Consider the following 16,854-nt stretch of genomic DNA (forward strand, 5'->3'; position numbering starts at 1 on the left):
AAAGAAAGTAATTGCTGCGAGCATTTCCCTTTTATTTGCATTTAATTAACACAATATCGTAGGTTTGTGTGACCGGAACACGAAGGCAGCAACGTACGGCCGGCGCGGGCCACGCGGCCGCTCGCGCGATGTGTAACACCAAGACTCGACAAGTAGAGCAGAATGATCTGGATAGCCATTGCTTATGAATCGGTTATTACAAAGCTGTAGAAATACTGAATAGTTACGCTAAAACAAGTAAAGGAACAAAAGGCCTTGCTTGCTTTTTTTTAGTCTTTTAGACGATTTTATATAGGGGTAGACAAGTTTTATGAGTTAGAATCTTAAGATCAAATCTCACTGAATTATGGCGTATGATATCCTGCTTGAATTGTAAAATTCATTTCTCTGGGCTGTAGAGCTTGAAAAAGATAGCTCGAATAGCAGAGTGGTGTAGTGATTGTCACTAAAATATAGGCAACGCATTGCGGGTTTCATCCCCGCAAGGGACAAATATTTTATGCACATGATATTAATGTTTGTTCGCGATCTAAGAAATTAAATTTTTTAAGATAGCCGCATTGAAGTATTTCCGCCATTAGGTTTCAATGTGCCAAGTATTAGATATGATTATTGTACCCAAAAAGAAAATAGTTTTAAAAATTATCCAAGGGGAACCATGATGTTTATACGCATATATTTTAATTGCTGAGAAAATTCGTAACGGCTGTTCCCAAAACTTAAAAGTGAAAGTAATCTTGATTGAGTCGGAAAATCGAGTGTGATTTTCAATTAACGTGGATTCCAATAAATACACAAGTATTTACGACGCGCACGCCTCACACGCCTCGCGTTCAATTTAGCAGTGATTGCTATAATCGTTATGTGTACGGCGAGCCGCAACTCGCTAAGAAAAAGTCCATTCTTTTCATTGACTGTGCTTGTAAACAAGCTGCAGTTGGTGAGCATTAGTTAACGTGTGCCTGCCGAGCTCGCACGCATTTGCTTTAATACAAATATAAATAAAATGTAACAATGTTGACGACGAAAGTGTGTTTATTCGCGTTGTTAATGGTGTTCGCAGATTGTAGCAAATCTTTTTCGCGCCATTTTAGTGGAAGTAATTCTAAAAAGGATTTGACTAGGGTTGCGAGACGTACGCTCCGTAGCGATGTGTTCGATAATTTGTTCAACGTCTATGATCCGACGTTCCTGGCGCTGGTGTGGCCTAAGATAACGAATGGGATGCACATCCTCGTGGACTACGCGTGCTGGGACGACCTCGGGTTCTTCTTCAGAGAGTTGTCGGAAGGCAGAGCATGGGCTTACAACGGTAAGTCACAGTTGTACTAATTGTTTTTCAAAATATGTAAGTAGGTACCTACTGGCCAAGTACAATTTCAGTTCCCGGTTGCACAAAATCTTTCTTTTAGATATTTTACCCAATTATTGCGCAGAAAGAAAAATATTGAAGGAAAATATTGTTAGCTTACTCATTTTATTGTAAGTTTTCTTATGATATAAAAATGAGATAAAAATGTTTTTTAAGTACACATGCCAGACGGTAGTTCAAAAATCTAAGGTCTAAGTATTTTGTTTCAAGTTGTCATCTGAGATGAGAGATGTTACAGGTTTTCTTCTGGTCGAGGCTGTACTTGCTCATTTAATAGAGAAGAGGCCGAACAAAAATACTATTTGTGAAATACCCTTTATTGAAGTCTTAGTTTTTTGATATCTGACAGCCCAAAGCATTTGAGGAAGTATCTTCAAATACTTTTAATATCAGGTACCTGCATACTAGGTAGGTCAGGATCCTATCTATCGAAGTACCGATAGGTACGTAAATAAATGTTAATCAAATAAAATACTTATTTGCGCCAAGCTAATAATTCGTTTCTTTGATTAACATTAAGAAGGTTATTTAAAAAAAAAATGAATGTGCGTCCAAGAATTACTTATCAAAAAACAAAGACTGCCAGACTGTATAAGGTATTGAATATGGATCATAATAAACAAAAAAAAATGCATGAACAACAACTACAAACATACAGGGAAGTGTCAAACGCGTTTCACATTGTTGTTTATTTGATAAAAAAGTGTTAATGGATGTATTATCTTCATGACCATTGAAAACTTTCGACTTGTGACGATGTGAACGATCTATCAAGTTCACTGGTCGTTTGATCGGATTGTCTCATTAAATCAGAGAGTCAATGTTGCGGGTAATCGGTATAATTGTGATGAATACATGTTTATTGTAGAGGTATTGTTAAAGATTTTGTGGAGATCTTTTGTGTCCAATTTTGACATTAAGAAGCTTTTGACATTGATTTTGTAATCTGTGAATGTTTCTACTTTGATATATCTTTGTAAAAAGTTACACATTTTTTTTTTGATGAGTTAAAATGTAGTTCGCATACTTCAACTTGCTAGGTTCTCTGCTATATCACATTTCGCTAAATTTAATTAGGCGCAGGTAAAGCTAGAATATACTTAGATCACATCTCCAACACTTAAATGTATGACTGTACTTATATGCCGAATGAGCAGCACGAAAGCAACAGCAAAACATCGACACACGACTAGCCGTTGAACCGAAAATTATGCGCATAATTATAACAAAAGAAAAGTATTCACGCAATATAAGTTATTAAAGCGCCGCGCCGTTAGCACGCAGTGTCAACCGAGCTCTGGGGAACAGTCGGGTACAGTAGTACAGTTAGCAGTGGTACAGTAGCGAACAGTACCCTGGCGTGCGGGCACACAGCATGACTGCAGTGAGAGTTATCTGCCAAGAAAAACTAATGAGGTGAAATTACGTGTTATTGTGGCCGTTGCTAGGCAACCGCCGGCTAATGTCATAATCACCGTGATTGGCGCCTCCATGACGCGGAAGTAGAATATGTAGGCTTCTTATTAACAGCCTTGATTAGCTTTTTTGTTTACAGGTGCTTAACATACATTATATTACGATATGCATTAACATGCATAGTTATTTGAACCTACTTAGTTCAACTGGGTCTCTTTTACTTACACCTAATACAGCGCGCCGCAAGTTAAGCAGGACAAAAGTACTAGTGTTGAGAAGACCACTAGAGAGTAGTGCAGTAGCGATTGATCTAAACACTTTGTTACGATTCTAGCTCCAGTTAAGAATAATTACATGCCCACTGTTAAATCTACAACTTTCCTCTCGGTAATATCAAAAAATCTTAGATTGTGATAGTAAATTAATTACTTAATGGAATAATTGTTACACAAATGTTAATTTCCATTTTCCAGTTCTCGACGCATCAGGTCGTTACAAGTCAGGGCTCTTCTCCGGCCAACGCTTTTGGCTGGGATCCAAAGAGCAATGCCTACGACTGGTGGGTGACCTTCACATCGACCTAAACCTTTAAAATCTTAAATAATTCTCTGTAATTACGTTTTTATTGACAGGATAAAGAGTCTTTGAATAGCAACGGGACTCGCAGAACCGATTATTATAATTCTCCCGTTTCGCGAAAGAAGTATTTCGATGATGGTATGGAATTAGTTTTTTCTTAATATATTTTAATTGTTAAATATTCAAGATAAAAATAAATTAACTTGTCGTATAGAAACGCTGGAGTGGCGTTGGATGCCGGCACCCGGAGGGGTCGCACAAAATGTTGACGATCGCTGGCCGCCGTATAGACTGGCTTACACGACGGTCGAAATTAATTTGAATATAACTAAATTCAACATGGAAAAGGTAAGCAACTAAAGAACAGTGATTACGGCTGTTCCCATCATTATTTTCCTACTTCTCTTTCTAGCAATGCTAAATGCTAGATAATCACTTTACTAGTAATCAATAACAAACAAATAGTATTAGATAATGCAGTAGTGAATAGTGAAGCAATAGGGTGTAATGTAGGTAAACATTCGTAAGACATTAGCTCATCGATATGATTGTTTTGTAGCATTGTGCTTCATTATTATTGCATCTATAACGAACTAGCAGGCAGTGATGACAGACAAACAATAATTTCAATCCCTTTTTATTTACAATGATGCTTCTTGATAATGTTTACTTTCGTAAATCTGTCACGATAGACTTATTATTTTGATTATAGGCGTATGATGTAACCCTGGGTCTTTGCATGCCGCGCTCGTGTTCGGCCCGCGACATCACATCCGTCATCAACTTTTCCATAATGATCAACGACAATCTCAAAACCAATAAAACGACATCACGTGCCGCAAAAATTATGAACGTGAGGCGAGTACCGGGGCATTATGACGTAGAAGCAGATACTGCCGCCATCCTACTGATCTGCATCACAACAATACTAGTTACATTAGTAATAGCAGCTACCGTTGTCGACTTGGACCTGATCAAATGTCTCCCGTACGGCAGCAAATCGATGACATTCGATTTAGAAAAGTACCACACCGATCCAAACAGGCACGTGGAAAAGGAAGTCAGACGTGATAATATCATAAAGACAGAAACGGACAAATTAGCCGTTGAAAACGTCAAAATAAACTATTTGGCGGTTGAGAACATGATGAAATGTAGCGCTCCCACGATTACGCTGGACGTAAATTGTGCGGAAAAGACGTTAGGCAGCTGCAAGCGATGCGGGAAGTACAGGAAGCAGTGCAGCTACCCGCGCCAGACCGACAACCTGCCGCCCTGCCCGCGCCAGCAGTACAACTCCTTTGCCAGTCTGAGCACCGAGAGCAAGAAGAAGAGCATCTTCTGCAGACTTCTATTATGCTTTTCGCTTGCTTACTGTTGGAGAAGAATCTTTAATACCAACATGGCGAACAAAAACCTCTCGTTGATACATGCCATGAGAATCGTGGCCACTTTTTGGATAATGTTTATTCATACAGCTGTGATAGTAGCTTATATCTCAGGTATGTGATTAGTCTGTTGATATTTTTCCGGATTATTCGGCAGATAAACAACATTGTTTTGTATTGCAGACGCCGCTGATGATGTAAACGATCAAAACAATATTTATTACATAATGGCGACTGGAACAATAGCTTTTGATACATCATTTTTTGTAAGGTACAAGAAATGTTTTGAATTCTCTTGTATACTCTGATCCTCTTTAGGATTTGCTGCGATTTGGAAACATTAATCAAATACTGAGTTTGCTTTCTCAATTTCCAGCGGTCTGTTTAGTTCTCATCATTTCTTCTTCCTGAAGAGTCAGTACAGCGTCAAGGAGCTGGTGGGGTTCCGGGGCGCGTGCGGCCAGCTGCTGCAATTCGTCTGCTTCGTAACTAACAGAGTCATCAGGTCTGTGGCATGGGATACCTACTTAATTAATCAACAGAATAATCTTTACTGCTGTACTTTACTTCTTGGCTGTCTTTTCCTAAATGTAAATCGAGTAGGTAGTAATGACAATTATCACTTTAATTTTGTGTCATTGAAAGCTTTCCAGTATACTTACAGATTATTATAACTTTACAGGAATTTACATAGTAACTTTAAAACTCTCGCCCCGATGTTTCTCAATTAATATTAATCAGACAAATATGTCAGTATTAACAATTCTGATTATTATGCTAAGTATTACGATTTCCTCCGTCTTTATTTCTCCACTAGGTTACTCCCGTCATACGGCTACGCGGTGCTGGTGTCGGCCGTGATGGCGCGGTACTCGCAGTCATCACGCACGCTGGTGGTGCCTGACCGCGAGGACATCAACTGCCGCCAGAACGGCTGGAGGAACCTGCTCTACATCAGCACTATTTATCCAGAAGAAGAACAGGTATACTTGATGATGAATCATTACATGTCCAATTATATAAATGGCTTCAGCTTTATTTATGAGTTTTAGACCATAAAACATTGCTGTGAATATTGCAGGTCAATTTTTTCTGATTTAAAACGGTGCTGGTTGGTTGGCAAACTTCGCTGTTGCAGCTTCTGATGCGACACCCATGCATAACATCGCTTTCTATTTGTGTCTACATTAATGCAACATTTTCTCAGGTATAAGTTTGAAACTAATAGTATTCGTGTATATATTTCCAGTGCATGCAGATATCGTGGTACATGTCGACGGAGACTCAGCTGCACATGGTGGGCGCTCTCCTGTGCGCGGCGAGCTTCTCGTCAGCGTTGCGCGCGCGCATGTGCGCTGTGCTCGCTGTGGTGGCGATACTATCCTCCACGGTCGCCGATGCTAGTAATTCCTACTTTGATTTTGCTCATCTGTAAGTATTTTTATAATGCTATCTTCAAACATTCTTTAATGTGACAAGTGTCAATAAAAAGATTGATCTTTTATTGACACAAAGGAATAATATATTGTCCGTCCCTGTGTTTCCATGTTGTAATAGTTTCCTGTATCACATTTAATTATTGTAGGTTTAAGAACACTTTCGGAGCATACTGGATTATCATTGCGCGGCCCTTGTCGAGAGTATCTCCATACTTCATCGGTGTATTCACTGGCTGGGTGATACACATTGTCCAGGGCAAGCTCAAGGTGTCTAAGGTAAAGTGTATAGTCACCACTCTTTAAAGTAGTACTGCCGCGGACGTAACTTACAAGCCTTGCCTTTTCTTTATATTTTATAGGCACACAAACGTTTTCAATTGTTTTTTACCTCTAATTGCTGCCGCGATGATCGCCTAAGTTAATAAGTTAAAACTTTTGACCATTTAGAGCACCGCCCAAGTTGTGTCACGATGAAGTAATGTTGGGACTCTGCTTTAAGGAGGATTTCAGTTTCATAACAACTAAGTATAACATCTTACTACTAACAACACTTTTATGGAACTTTAGGTCTTAGTGTATCCTGTTTAAGTATTTATTTTCTTAGTATGTGACTGTTTGTTTCCTGAATAAACATCTTCTTCTTCAGATGACATCGACCCTGCTGTGGGTCGCGTCGCTGTCGTTCATGTTCGTGTCGTGCGCGGTGCCGCTGGTGGGGCTGCCGTGGCTGGCGGCCTGGCTGCACCTCACCTGGCCAGTGGCTCTGCTGTGGCCTGTGCTCATGGGCACCACCAACTTATCTGGTAACTGAGTGTTATCCGTAACGGTTTACTAATGTGTATTGCTCGGGATTGCTCGACTAGCTTTGGGTCCAATAGCTAAGCGTATTATTATCAGTCTTAGAGTAAAACCATACGATAGATGACTTTCACCATGTTTAAAAATGTTATGTATTAATTAAAGTTAAAAACCTAAAAGTTTAGTAGGAACGAAGATATAATATCTTAACGGCGGATGAGGCTCTAAAGGCTCATTTCATGAATCTACTTGGAAAAAAATCTGATTTCTGAATTTTTTACAAACTTATGTAGGTATATGTGTGTGTAAAATTGTGACTGGTGTCATTATAGACAATGTCCCATATAACATTTCCCGTGCGTTGTGTCGGCAGGCGTGTTCCGCCGCCTGCTGTCGTGCGGCGGGCTGGCGGCGCTGTCGCGGCTGTGCTACGGCGCGCTGCTGCTGCACGCGGCCGTGGCCCGCGCCGCGCTGCTGGCCGCCGACACCGCGCTGTGCGGACACACGCTGTGCATTGTGAGATCATGCTTACACATACTACACTACAGGGTCACTTTGTGGATAGCCGAGAGTAGAGGTCACAGTGCGAAACCCACTGGGTTCGATCTCCGCGTATGACGAGCATTTCTGTGGTCCACGAATGCTTGTTCGGTGTCCTTGCGCATGTCATAAATGTTTAAAAAATCCCCCGCATCCTAAGAATTCATTTCTTAGTGTGGGAGTCTTAAAACAAAGGTGGTTTTGATAATAACCTGTTTAGTGTCAGTCAGGTCATTTAAAGATTAATTATCTTGAGTTGGTTGTTAATAGTAAACTTTAAGTGCTAAAAACTGTGAGCCCTAATTTCTGTTTGAACTTCTTGAATTTTACTCTCGCTATTCAATGTTTCCATGGTTAAGAGCAAACTTTTTCCTATTTGTTTTCAAGCCGTTTACCGACAAAATATTTCAAAATTCCCAATCCTTAATATTTCTCAAGGCATCAGATTACCAATTTACATTTAGCTTATAATCCTAGACGAGTATACTTCAACATAGTGTGAACAATATGTTATTAATGTCCCCCCGCAGTGGCTATACTTCGCGGGCTGCGCGGTACTGTCGACGCTGGCGTCGCTGGGACTCTCTCTGCTGGTGGAGATGCCGTGCTGCAGCCTGCTGCGCCGCCTCTCCGACTGCGCCTCGTGACAATAACACAACCACATCAAATGTATCTATTTATTATATCATCATATTCCGTAAAAAACTTACAACTAGTTATATTTACAGCCTATTTACATAATTACGTACAGGATAATGTACATTCTTATTCTAGTGTATAATAATTAATATTTGTTCAGAATTTGTTTATAAAAAGATTTTTTGTTTATGCCAGGTCATAAGGTTCTGGGTGAAATCATTCAAGGATCAGTTTATACTGGTCGGTAACATCGATCAACTATGTGCCAGTATGAATTGACCCTTATGCCTTATTGACCTGTCATGACGATGAAGAGATATCAGAAAATAATAATTTTATATGTTTAAAGCCAAGTTAACAATATTTTCACATCATTAAAACCAATTCTAGCATTTATGTTTAGCTTATAAGTTTCAAGCACTCATATTTAATGAACAATACCTACGTTTTATTTATTTCAATGTATTTTAAGTCAACTTTTTTTGTAAATTGTAATAAAGTTAATAACTAAGTTATTGTTATTTCGATTTTAAATCCTATTTGCACTCATTACTTCAGTTTTGGGTAAAGTGAACTATGGTTATAATAATCCTAATCATGCGAAGTTCCACTTTGCATGATCCCCACAGAGATCCGCAATAAAACAAGCATTTTCCAATTTACACACACAAGACTTGTTTAAAAATCTACGGTTGAAGTACACTTGGCTTTCATATAATTTAGAAGTACACGAAACGGAACAAAACTCTCATAACCAATTCTCAGTAAATACAATCAACACACGTCATCAATCCTCAGTCAGAAGCGGTCTCCACGCGAGACGGAGATATGTTGAAGCGAGACACAAACACTGCAGAATGTAACTAACTCTAAGGACTAAATATTACTTAAATCACATTCGCACTATTTCAGGTAGCGAAGCGTATAAAATAGGTCGAACGTCGACCATCGAATTCTAAAACAAATTGCGGTAACATTGCCAATTTTGGACCAATCAAAATTTAGTCATTGAGTAACAACTACGCAATGTATCCTCGTTAATGGTAATTATCGAGCTCGTCTTATGAAGTCTCAGTAGCTTATCCTAGGGTAGGTGGTGATGTGTTCAGACTCGGTGCGGCTTGCGCTGCGGGGAGACTATCTTCAGCATGGTCACTATGGGCGCCTCGAAGGCTACCGAGATCACGAAGGCTAGCGCGTACGAGATGATGGTCAGGCCCAGGAACAAAATGAACTGTGGAAGAGGAAGATAGAGCTGTAGATCCTCAAGCGTCGACGTTAAATTGGCTTTGTATTAAGTATATCTAGTTGTATATTTTTTTGTTTCCTACTATTTGTGAATGGGATGAAAAATGGACAAAATATTTAGGTAGCTTTCCAAAGAAGTAGAGAATTGATGTTCTTGTTAAAATTTTGTGACCCCGGGACTCAGTCATCATAATCAAGTGGATAGTGATAAAACAGGCCATGGTACTTACGACGAGCAGTTCTCCCATGTGTATGGGGTGCGTGAGGTGCATGGCGACGTAGCGCAGCACTACGGGGTGCACCAGGTACGCGCAGTACGTCACGCGGGAGAACGGGTACAACACCGGCGCTGACAGCAGTGGCCGCACCCAGCCTGCGGAAGAAGACGATTTCAATAAGATGTTCATTTAAAAAAAATGTATGTTTCTAGGAGATAAAGGCTCATTCAAAATCTTAATTTTTGGAATCCAGCCTTAAACAAGAAATGAGAAAAAGTGGCGAACATTAAAACAGCTAATTTGCGGGATAAACTATGCAGATTATTAAATTTCAACAGATCGTCCAACTCTGAAGTCGACTGACTTTTAAGCAAACATTCAATTTATCCATCTTTTTGGTCTAATATCCATGCTGAGAAGAAGTATACCTCCATGTCCAGTCGAGCAAGCTATAATGATCCACCCTATGCAGGCGGCCCACAGCGAGTGCGACAGCGCGCTGTACACGGCGGCCGAGAGCACGCCCAGCTCCGTCTTGTACAGGCCGAAGATCAGGAACAGAAGCGTAGCCGTACACACAACCCAGCCCACTGATGCCCATACCTATAATGAATTAAAGGATGTAGAATATAATTTTTTTTCAAGGGAACTATCTAAATAGTTTTTCCGGAATTTCGCAGAGATGTTGTGGTATATTCGACTAACTCCACTTATCCGTTCCATTTAATACTTTTTTTGGTGAATACAGCATCATACATTAAGAAGGCTTGGAATTGTATTTTGTTCAAAAATACGATTATCTATAGGTATCAGCTTTGAAAAACAATTGACAGGGATTCAATTTAACATTTTTAGTAACTCACCCTGCTCATCTTAATCTTTAAGTTGGTCTTGAAGAGTATCCATCCGGTGAGCATGCCGACGAGGTAGGGCCCCAGCCTCGTCCAGGGCTTCTCGTACACCTTGTCGAACTGCGTGAAGGGGTCCTCACTGTTCGGGATGTGGTCGTTACTCCAGGACACGTAGCCCGTCGTGAACAGCGACGAGATGAACAGGACACCGGTGAGGGAAGCTGATACCTTGAAGTGGCTAGGAAAAAAAGTTTGATTGTCAATAAAAAACATACGCAAATTATTTACAAATAAAAAATTAAGATTACCTACCTTCGTACAAAATCAGGCAGTCATACAAAGTGGGAGGAATACTTTTTAGCATATACTTTTGTTTACGTAAGGAGTGTTACCAACCTCGTAGCGAGAATTAATAAGATAGCGCTGACGGCGTAGAACTGGGTGTCGTCTGACAGGTACCAACTCCATAACATGCACTGAAACCAAACGTAAAACATTATACATAACCGAAGTAAGGCAAAAATTACTGTCTATAAGCAATAATGTATGGAATACTGGAATATTATGGAGATCTTGTAATCAGACGATTATATTTGTTTTTTATTAAATTTTACATGTATAATAATGCTGTTTCTAACCATTTGCTCAACGGGGAACAGGGTGTTGATGTAGAGCAGGTTCCTCCACCAGTATTTGGGACAGGTGTCGTGGTCCATTGCCGGAGGCTCGAACACTGCGTTGTACGCGAACCACTTCATCGTCACCTCCACGACTCCCAGGATGAATAGGTACGGAGCCGTCAATCTGTGAGTACAGAGTGGTATTTTAAAAATATTATAATTTTAGGACAGGAAAGTGACGATATTTAGAATTAAATGATATTAGAAATACATAAAAATCATTACTTTTGCATGACAATTGTAAAACTGACTCTTTGCGTGAGTGGAAAGAAATCAAGAAGAAAGTTGTTAAAATATGTGCGTTTTTCTTTATTCAGGGTTTTTATTCATACTATACAAGAACGTTATTCACGAACTGTTTTGTTACATGACTTACCTAGCAAATCGATATCCAATGAGTCCAAGAAACTGCAGTATCCCTGAAGTGATCTTCCTGTGTCCTTTCACCAACAGATCCAGTTTACCCTTTGTCTTTGTCCGGAAGTAAAGAAATGTCACCAGCATACCACTGAAAAACACAAAGATTTTAAAAACCTCAAGCATTAGTAAAATATCTGTTAGAAGTGATTGGGTTTAATGGCATCCTGACACCATGTGACGTCACACTTGACACACATTTTAGTCGTAAAACGAATCTAGTTTTATCAAACGTGTACGTGTTAGTTACAGCAGGTACGTGCGATCATTATTTTCTCTTGGCATACTATAAACTTGTTTAGTGAACTGAATGTCAAATAGTTTCGTTGTATTGTATGCAACCGTTAACTTTTGGTAATAAAGTACCACACCTCTCATTATCGGACAAAGTAAGTATACGACAATTATTGAAAGAAACATAAATATTGTTTGGTCTTACCCGAGGCAGAAGAAAGTATCAACGCTGTAGACTGCACTGATGATAAGCTGGAACCAGAAGCTCTTCTCCAGGATCGCACGCAGGGCTGTGTTGTCAGCGTACTGCAAGATATGACATAACATTTATTTTTGACTAGCTGTTGCCCGCGACTTCGTCCCCGTGGGTAGAAGATATAAGTAATGATTTATAACTGCCCTGTTTTTTTACACATTTTCCATTGTATCTTCGCTCCAATTAGTCGCAGCGTGATGGTTTATAGCCTAAAGCCTTCCTCGATGAATGGTCTATTAGATATAGATATAGATAAGTCAACATCGGCCTAGCCTTTTCCCAACTATGTTGGGGTCCTCTTCCAGTCTAACCGAATTTAGCTAAATACCCGTGTTTTACAAGGAGCGACGGCCTATTTGACCTCCTCAACCCTGTTACCCTGACGACACGATACCTCATGGTTAGACTGGTTGTCAAAATTTTTGATAAGTATCATAACTTAAATATAATTTCCACTGAAAATAGTTACCGATGCAGGTTCAATATAATACTGACCTTGAAGATGACGATGCAGGTGTGCCCGAAGATGACCCACACCATGGAGAGCGAGCGCAGGCCGTGCACGACGGGCACGGTGTCCGCGCCCACCGACTGGTCCAGGATCTGCAGCACGTTCGCCTTCATGGAGAACGACAGCAGCAGCTCCGACCAAATACCTGGAACATCGTACCTGGTTGTACATCTGCTGAATTAGGAGTGTATTCATGAGATTTGAGAGTAACTTACTGAGTTTAAGTTCGTCAGTGGAGAGGGTCTCAGCTGTGAGGCGTTCCTCAGAAGTATTGCTGTTGATAGCCAGGTTGTTATTCACGTTGTACATCGACTTGCCTGAAAAAAAAAAGAAAATTATTGTAGTTTTATTGCATAACTCACATGGCAATTTTCTTTACGGGTTTCTATTTATCAAACCGCATTTTCATATTTCTTTTTTACGCCAATAGTGTTACCATTAGCTCCGTTAATATCGTCGAGTCCGTTGAGGTCGAGTTTCAGGTCTGCGCGGGCGCCATTGTTGGCCGCCATATTGGCCGCAATGTTGGCCCTCCTCTGGCGGTCCTTGCGCACATCCCGAGCTATCTTCATGTCGTACGCCGTCGCGGCGATCAGGAGGATACCCACGAAGCAGGAAACAGCTCTGAAAATAATCAAATTATGGTTTTCTGAACTATATTGTGGCGTGGTTATAAAACAAATAAGGAATAAATATTTATCGTATCCATGTGACTGGTTTTATTTAATCGTTTTCATTCCTCATATTTTGTCCCCGGCACTAAAAAGAAATCTAGGCCCAGATAAAAGATATTTAACTCTTTTATTGAAATTTTAGAATATAGTCTACGCTGCATGAAGCAATAAAATTTACATAATAATACTACCTATTCACATTAAGTGTAGTATAAGTAAATCATTTGTTTTCATAGCCGTAGCCGACTGACTTAACTAGAAAAAATACACTAATTTACAAACCAGTAAGTACGCAAATAGTATAAAAAAACAGGAATGTTTATTTATTTATTTCAACTGAATGACAAAACATTATAACTTGAAAATAGTCAATAAATTGTGTAAACAGTGGTTACATAACGGCCGGCGGCACTCGTACCACATTCTAAAGGTTCGCCGAGTTAGACTAGACCAAGTGACGTCATCTCGAGAGTCGACACATAAACACCGTTTCTGGTGGTTTTACCAGAGTTTGGCAAGCCTTAACAAATATCATAATGTTGATGTTTCATAATTATGATAATTTAATGAATCATTCTGTTTTATCCCCAACAAGAAAGTTGTTTGCGGTGAGTTAGTGTTGAGTGCGTTTCTTGTTATTCTATTGGTACATCGTTTCTTCGAAACAGTATTTTCAATCGATAAACTGAGTCTTTTAGCAGAAATAAAATGAAGGAAAACTGACGATTTTGGTAAAAGCAAGATATACTCAAATTTTGCAGATAACACCAATCAATTTGTTTTCGAGGAGAGTTTACAGACTGAAAAAAGTCGCTAAATTAGGAAATTTGTGTAAAATAATAAAACAAAATTTGAATTGTGCAGCCTGAATATACATTCTCGTAAATATTAAGTAAAATAAGGCCAGTTAGATAGTTCAAAATCTGTAACATTTTTTTTTTGTACATTATATTTTATAAATTAGCTATACTTACAGCAAAACCCTGAAGGTGGGGTCTCCCAGATACGAGTAGCCGCCGTGCTGCGGGGAGCGCACGGCGAGCACGCGGTGCACGAGCAGCGGCGCGCGCGCGGCCGACAGCAGCGCGGCCACCGCGGCGCGCGGGCACGAGCGAGGCAGGCACGCGCCCAGGTGTAGCGTGCGGCGCTAAGGCACACGACATCAATCGGTGAACAATTGTACTTACAAATGAAGCAAAGGGACTGAATAGAGCTGTTGTCGTGGAACTAAGGTATGATGTCATGTGACTTCATACAGGTAAATTGTGGGTCAAAAAAAGGAGAGTCATTTTAGTGAAACCCAAGATTTACCTAACCTGTGAAATTGATCCTTACTAGTTGCAGCGAAAGTGCTTTTTAATGTGATATTATATCTCATAACTTTAGGAATATAGCCTTTACAACGCAGAAGTTAAGGGTCATCAGGATGACTTACATGTTTGATGAGCTCGGTCAGGTTGGTGGAGAGCACGATCCTAGCGACATAGAAGGCAGTCTCGAAGGGCGGCCCTGAGCCCGCCATCGACACATCCTGCCGCCAGTCGTTGAAGATCTGAGACGCTGATGTGTCTGGAAGGAGAAGGTTATTATTATATTATACTGAGATAAAACTCTTAGTTATGAAATAAAACATGTAATTAAATTTACAATGAATTAAATTGTGCCGTTTCATTATTTTTCCGTAATTTTATCAAACTTATCTAAATACTCCGGAATGGAGTATTTGTAGCCTTAATAGTGTGATTACATTTTATTAGGTTTGTCATGCAACAACTAAAACAAAGTCAAATAAAAACAAAGAGTTGCGCAAGCGCATTGTCTAACAAAAGACATCAACGCGCGCTATTAATCGTGTGCCCTATTCGTTGACAATACATAGTTTAATTTTGTTTAATGTTTCTTGCACAACTATTGCAATACTTTGTAACAATTACCTGTACAATGAAAAGCGTAATTTTTAAGTATATTATATGGTTTCACAAAGTTATTCTTGAACGAAAATACTCGAAGACAGTTGATTTTAATGATTGATAAAGTTTACACTAGACCGCTCATTCTCATAAAGAAAAATGAATTCTAACTAAATCGTAACATATTATCCAACACTACTGTTTGTTTGGGCTTCGCAAATAAGACAAGATTCTCAGTGTGGTAAGTTTACATGCGTTTGCGTAATTTGTGTAAAAGCTACTTACTACTAGCACTATTCTTTTATTTAAAACTTTAAGAAACTCTGAGGAGAACTTTGAGGGTTTCAATCACCCAGCAAATTTCCGTACCAACGCCTTGCTTGTTACAGCGGCAACAAAAAAATCATTTTCTGTGAATATTTCCGTTCTGTTTATATAATTTTGGTAGAGAACCCTAAGAAACAAAAATTAAATCATTCTTGCTCTCCCTGAACTTAGCTAAAAAGGTTGAGTAAACGAGAATAGTGATTGTTACCTTAAAATGCTGAACCATTAATGAAATATTCTCATTAAAACGAGCTCTACTTTTATTTAAAAGGTTTTGTGGAAGTTTCTTGTTGTGTTGCAAGGCCGCTCGATTGTTTGTAGAAAGTGACGTACACAAGCACCCCTTGACCCAGTAGATAATGTACCCGGTTTTTGAGGTTTTAAACAATTTACTGCAGTTTTAGAGCTTGCCGAAATTTCGAGAATATTGCGTTTTGTTGCAGTCATGCTGCTATAAACATTTATTTTACGATATTAAATGCGCTCAAAGAGGGCAGATAGTGATAACATACTATGATAAGTTACAAAGTTAAGGTCGGTTACACACTTGCAAAAAAATTAAGATAAAGTTTAGTGTTAAATAACTTAGAAACACAAATTAGGAATGGCAAGTAGGAGTCATACAGCGTTTTTAGTATATGCAGCTATTTAAAAGATAAACAGAAAGGGGTTTTCATAAATTATGAAAACCCTAATAGGTGATTTGAAAAAACTTTCCATAAACTGAACTGTTATGTTATAATATTGTATTTCCAATTTACTACTACTTCCTATCTGTAGTACTTAGTTAGTAGTGTCATACTTTCTGAGTTAAAAATGCCTCCAGAAATTGAAAAAAAAAATCCTTAATGAGTCTATATCTCATAGTACATACTAAACTATATTGATACAGTTTGAATATTTATCAATGTTTGATAATGTCGCCACAGCGCACGCGCGTGAGACCATTCAGCTGTATTGCAACCGTACCCGTTGCTTACTATTGGCAAATGTGTTGCTATTCGATTGACGTTAACTTAGTGCAGTTATTACTCAAGTTATGTGAATGCGACTTGAACTGTCTCTGTGTAGAGCAGGTTTAGTTTATAGTTAGAACAATTATAAAATATGTTTGTAATTATTTAAACATTTCCATTAGTATTAATCTGGGGAGACACGTCCTGATAAGGCGAGTTGGAAGAGCCTTATTGTTGTACAACAATAATTATAATACCATAATCCTAGAAACACTAGACACTGCTCCCTCAGGGGAGTTAACGGGTAGAGTCAGACTCCTACTGACTAAACCTGAACCGCCATGTTACGTCATCCGCGTTTTTGTGTCGATGTATGACAATGTGTTGCAATCCTTCATAGA

The 16,854-nt window shown here is 39.3% G+C and overlaps 2 protein-coding genes across 2 annotated transcripts in view; one reads left to right on the top strand and one right to left on the bottom strand.

The window, feature by feature from the left end:
- Nucleotides 1–35: 35 nt before the first annotated feature.
- LOC113493676 (nose resistant to fluoxetine protein 6-like) lies at nucleotides 36–8,686 on the top strand. Its single transcript, XM_026871654.1, has 13 exons — nucleotides 36–1,312; nucleotides 3,262–3,347; nucleotides 3,421–3,505; nucleotides 3,582–3,715; nucleotides 4,080–4,869; nucleotides 4,939–5,026; nucleotides 5,132–5,260; nucleotides 5,573–5,738; nucleotides 6,005–6,186; nucleotides 6,341–6,470; nucleotides 6,841–6,997; nucleotides 7,366–7,508; nucleotides 8,063–8,686. The coding sequence occupies exons 1-13, from the start codon at nucleotides 1,015–1,017 to the stop codon at nucleotides 8,177–8,179; spliced, it is 2,505 nt and encodes an 834-aa protein (XP_026727455.1). The 5' UTR covers nucleotides 36–1,014; the 3' UTR covers nucleotides 8,180–8,686.
- Nucleotides 8,196–16,854, bottom strand: part of LOC113493675 — a 38,063-nt gene continuing 29,404 nt past the window's right edge. Inside the window, exons 3-15 of the mRNA XM_026871652.1 lie at nucleotides 14,696–14,829; nucleotides 14,235–14,407; nucleotides 13,023–13,210; nucleotides 12,802–12,903; nucleotides 12,571–12,731; nucleotides 12,025–12,125; nucleotides 11,545–11,676; nucleotides 11,127–11,292; nucleotides 10,885–10,964; nucleotides 10,501–10,726; nucleotides 10,066–10,240; nucleotides 9,650–9,792; nucleotides 8,196–9,405 (exon numbers count right to left, since the gene is read on the bottom strand). Coding sequence (XP_026727453.1) covers nucleotides 9,277–9,405; nucleotides 9,650–9,792; nucleotides 10,066–10,240; nucleotides 10,501–10,726; nucleotides 10,885–10,964; nucleotides 11,127–11,292; nucleotides 11,545–11,676; nucleotides 12,025–12,125; nucleotides 12,571–12,731; nucleotides 12,802–12,903; nucleotides 13,023–13,210; nucleotides 14,235–14,407; nucleotides 14,696–14,829 — 1,910 coding nt within the window. The 3' untranslated portion in view covers nucleotides 8,196–9,276. The remainder of the gene's footprint in view (nucleotides 9,406–9,649; nucleotides 9,793–10,065; nucleotides 10,241–10,500; nucleotides 10,727–10,884; nucleotides 10,965–11,126; nucleotides 11,293–11,544; nucleotides 11,677–12,024; nucleotides 12,126–12,570; nucleotides 12,732–12,801; nucleotides 12,904–13,022; nucleotides 13,211–14,234; nucleotides 14,408–14,695; nucleotides 14,830–16,854) is intronic.

This window comes from Trichoplusia ni, chromosome 5 (assembly GCF_003590095.1).
Source record: "Trichoplusia ni isolate ovarian cell line Hi5 chromosome 5, tn1, whole genome shotgun sequence".
In the NCBI taxonomy this organism is placed as follows: domain Eukaryota; kingdom Metazoa; phylum Arthropoda; class Insecta; order Lepidoptera; family Noctuidae; genus Trichoplusia; species Trichoplusia ni.

What these genes read in the sequence shown, in the direction of transcription:
- LOC113493676 (XM_026871654.1), top strand. Translation starts at nt 1,015, where the DNA reads ATGTTGACGACGAAAGTGTGTTTATTCGCGTTGTTAATGGTGTTCGCA. An exon ending in GATAGTAGCTTATATCTCAG is followed by an intron (nt 4,870 to 4,938) that starts GTATGTGATTAG and finishes TTTGTATTGCAG; the next exon opens with ACGCCGCTGATGATGTAAAC. An exon ending in GCAAGCTCAAGGTGTCTAAG is followed by an intron (nt 6,471 to 6,840) that starts GTAAAGTGTATA and finishes CTTCTTCTTCAG; the next exon opens with ATGACATCGACCCTGCTGTG.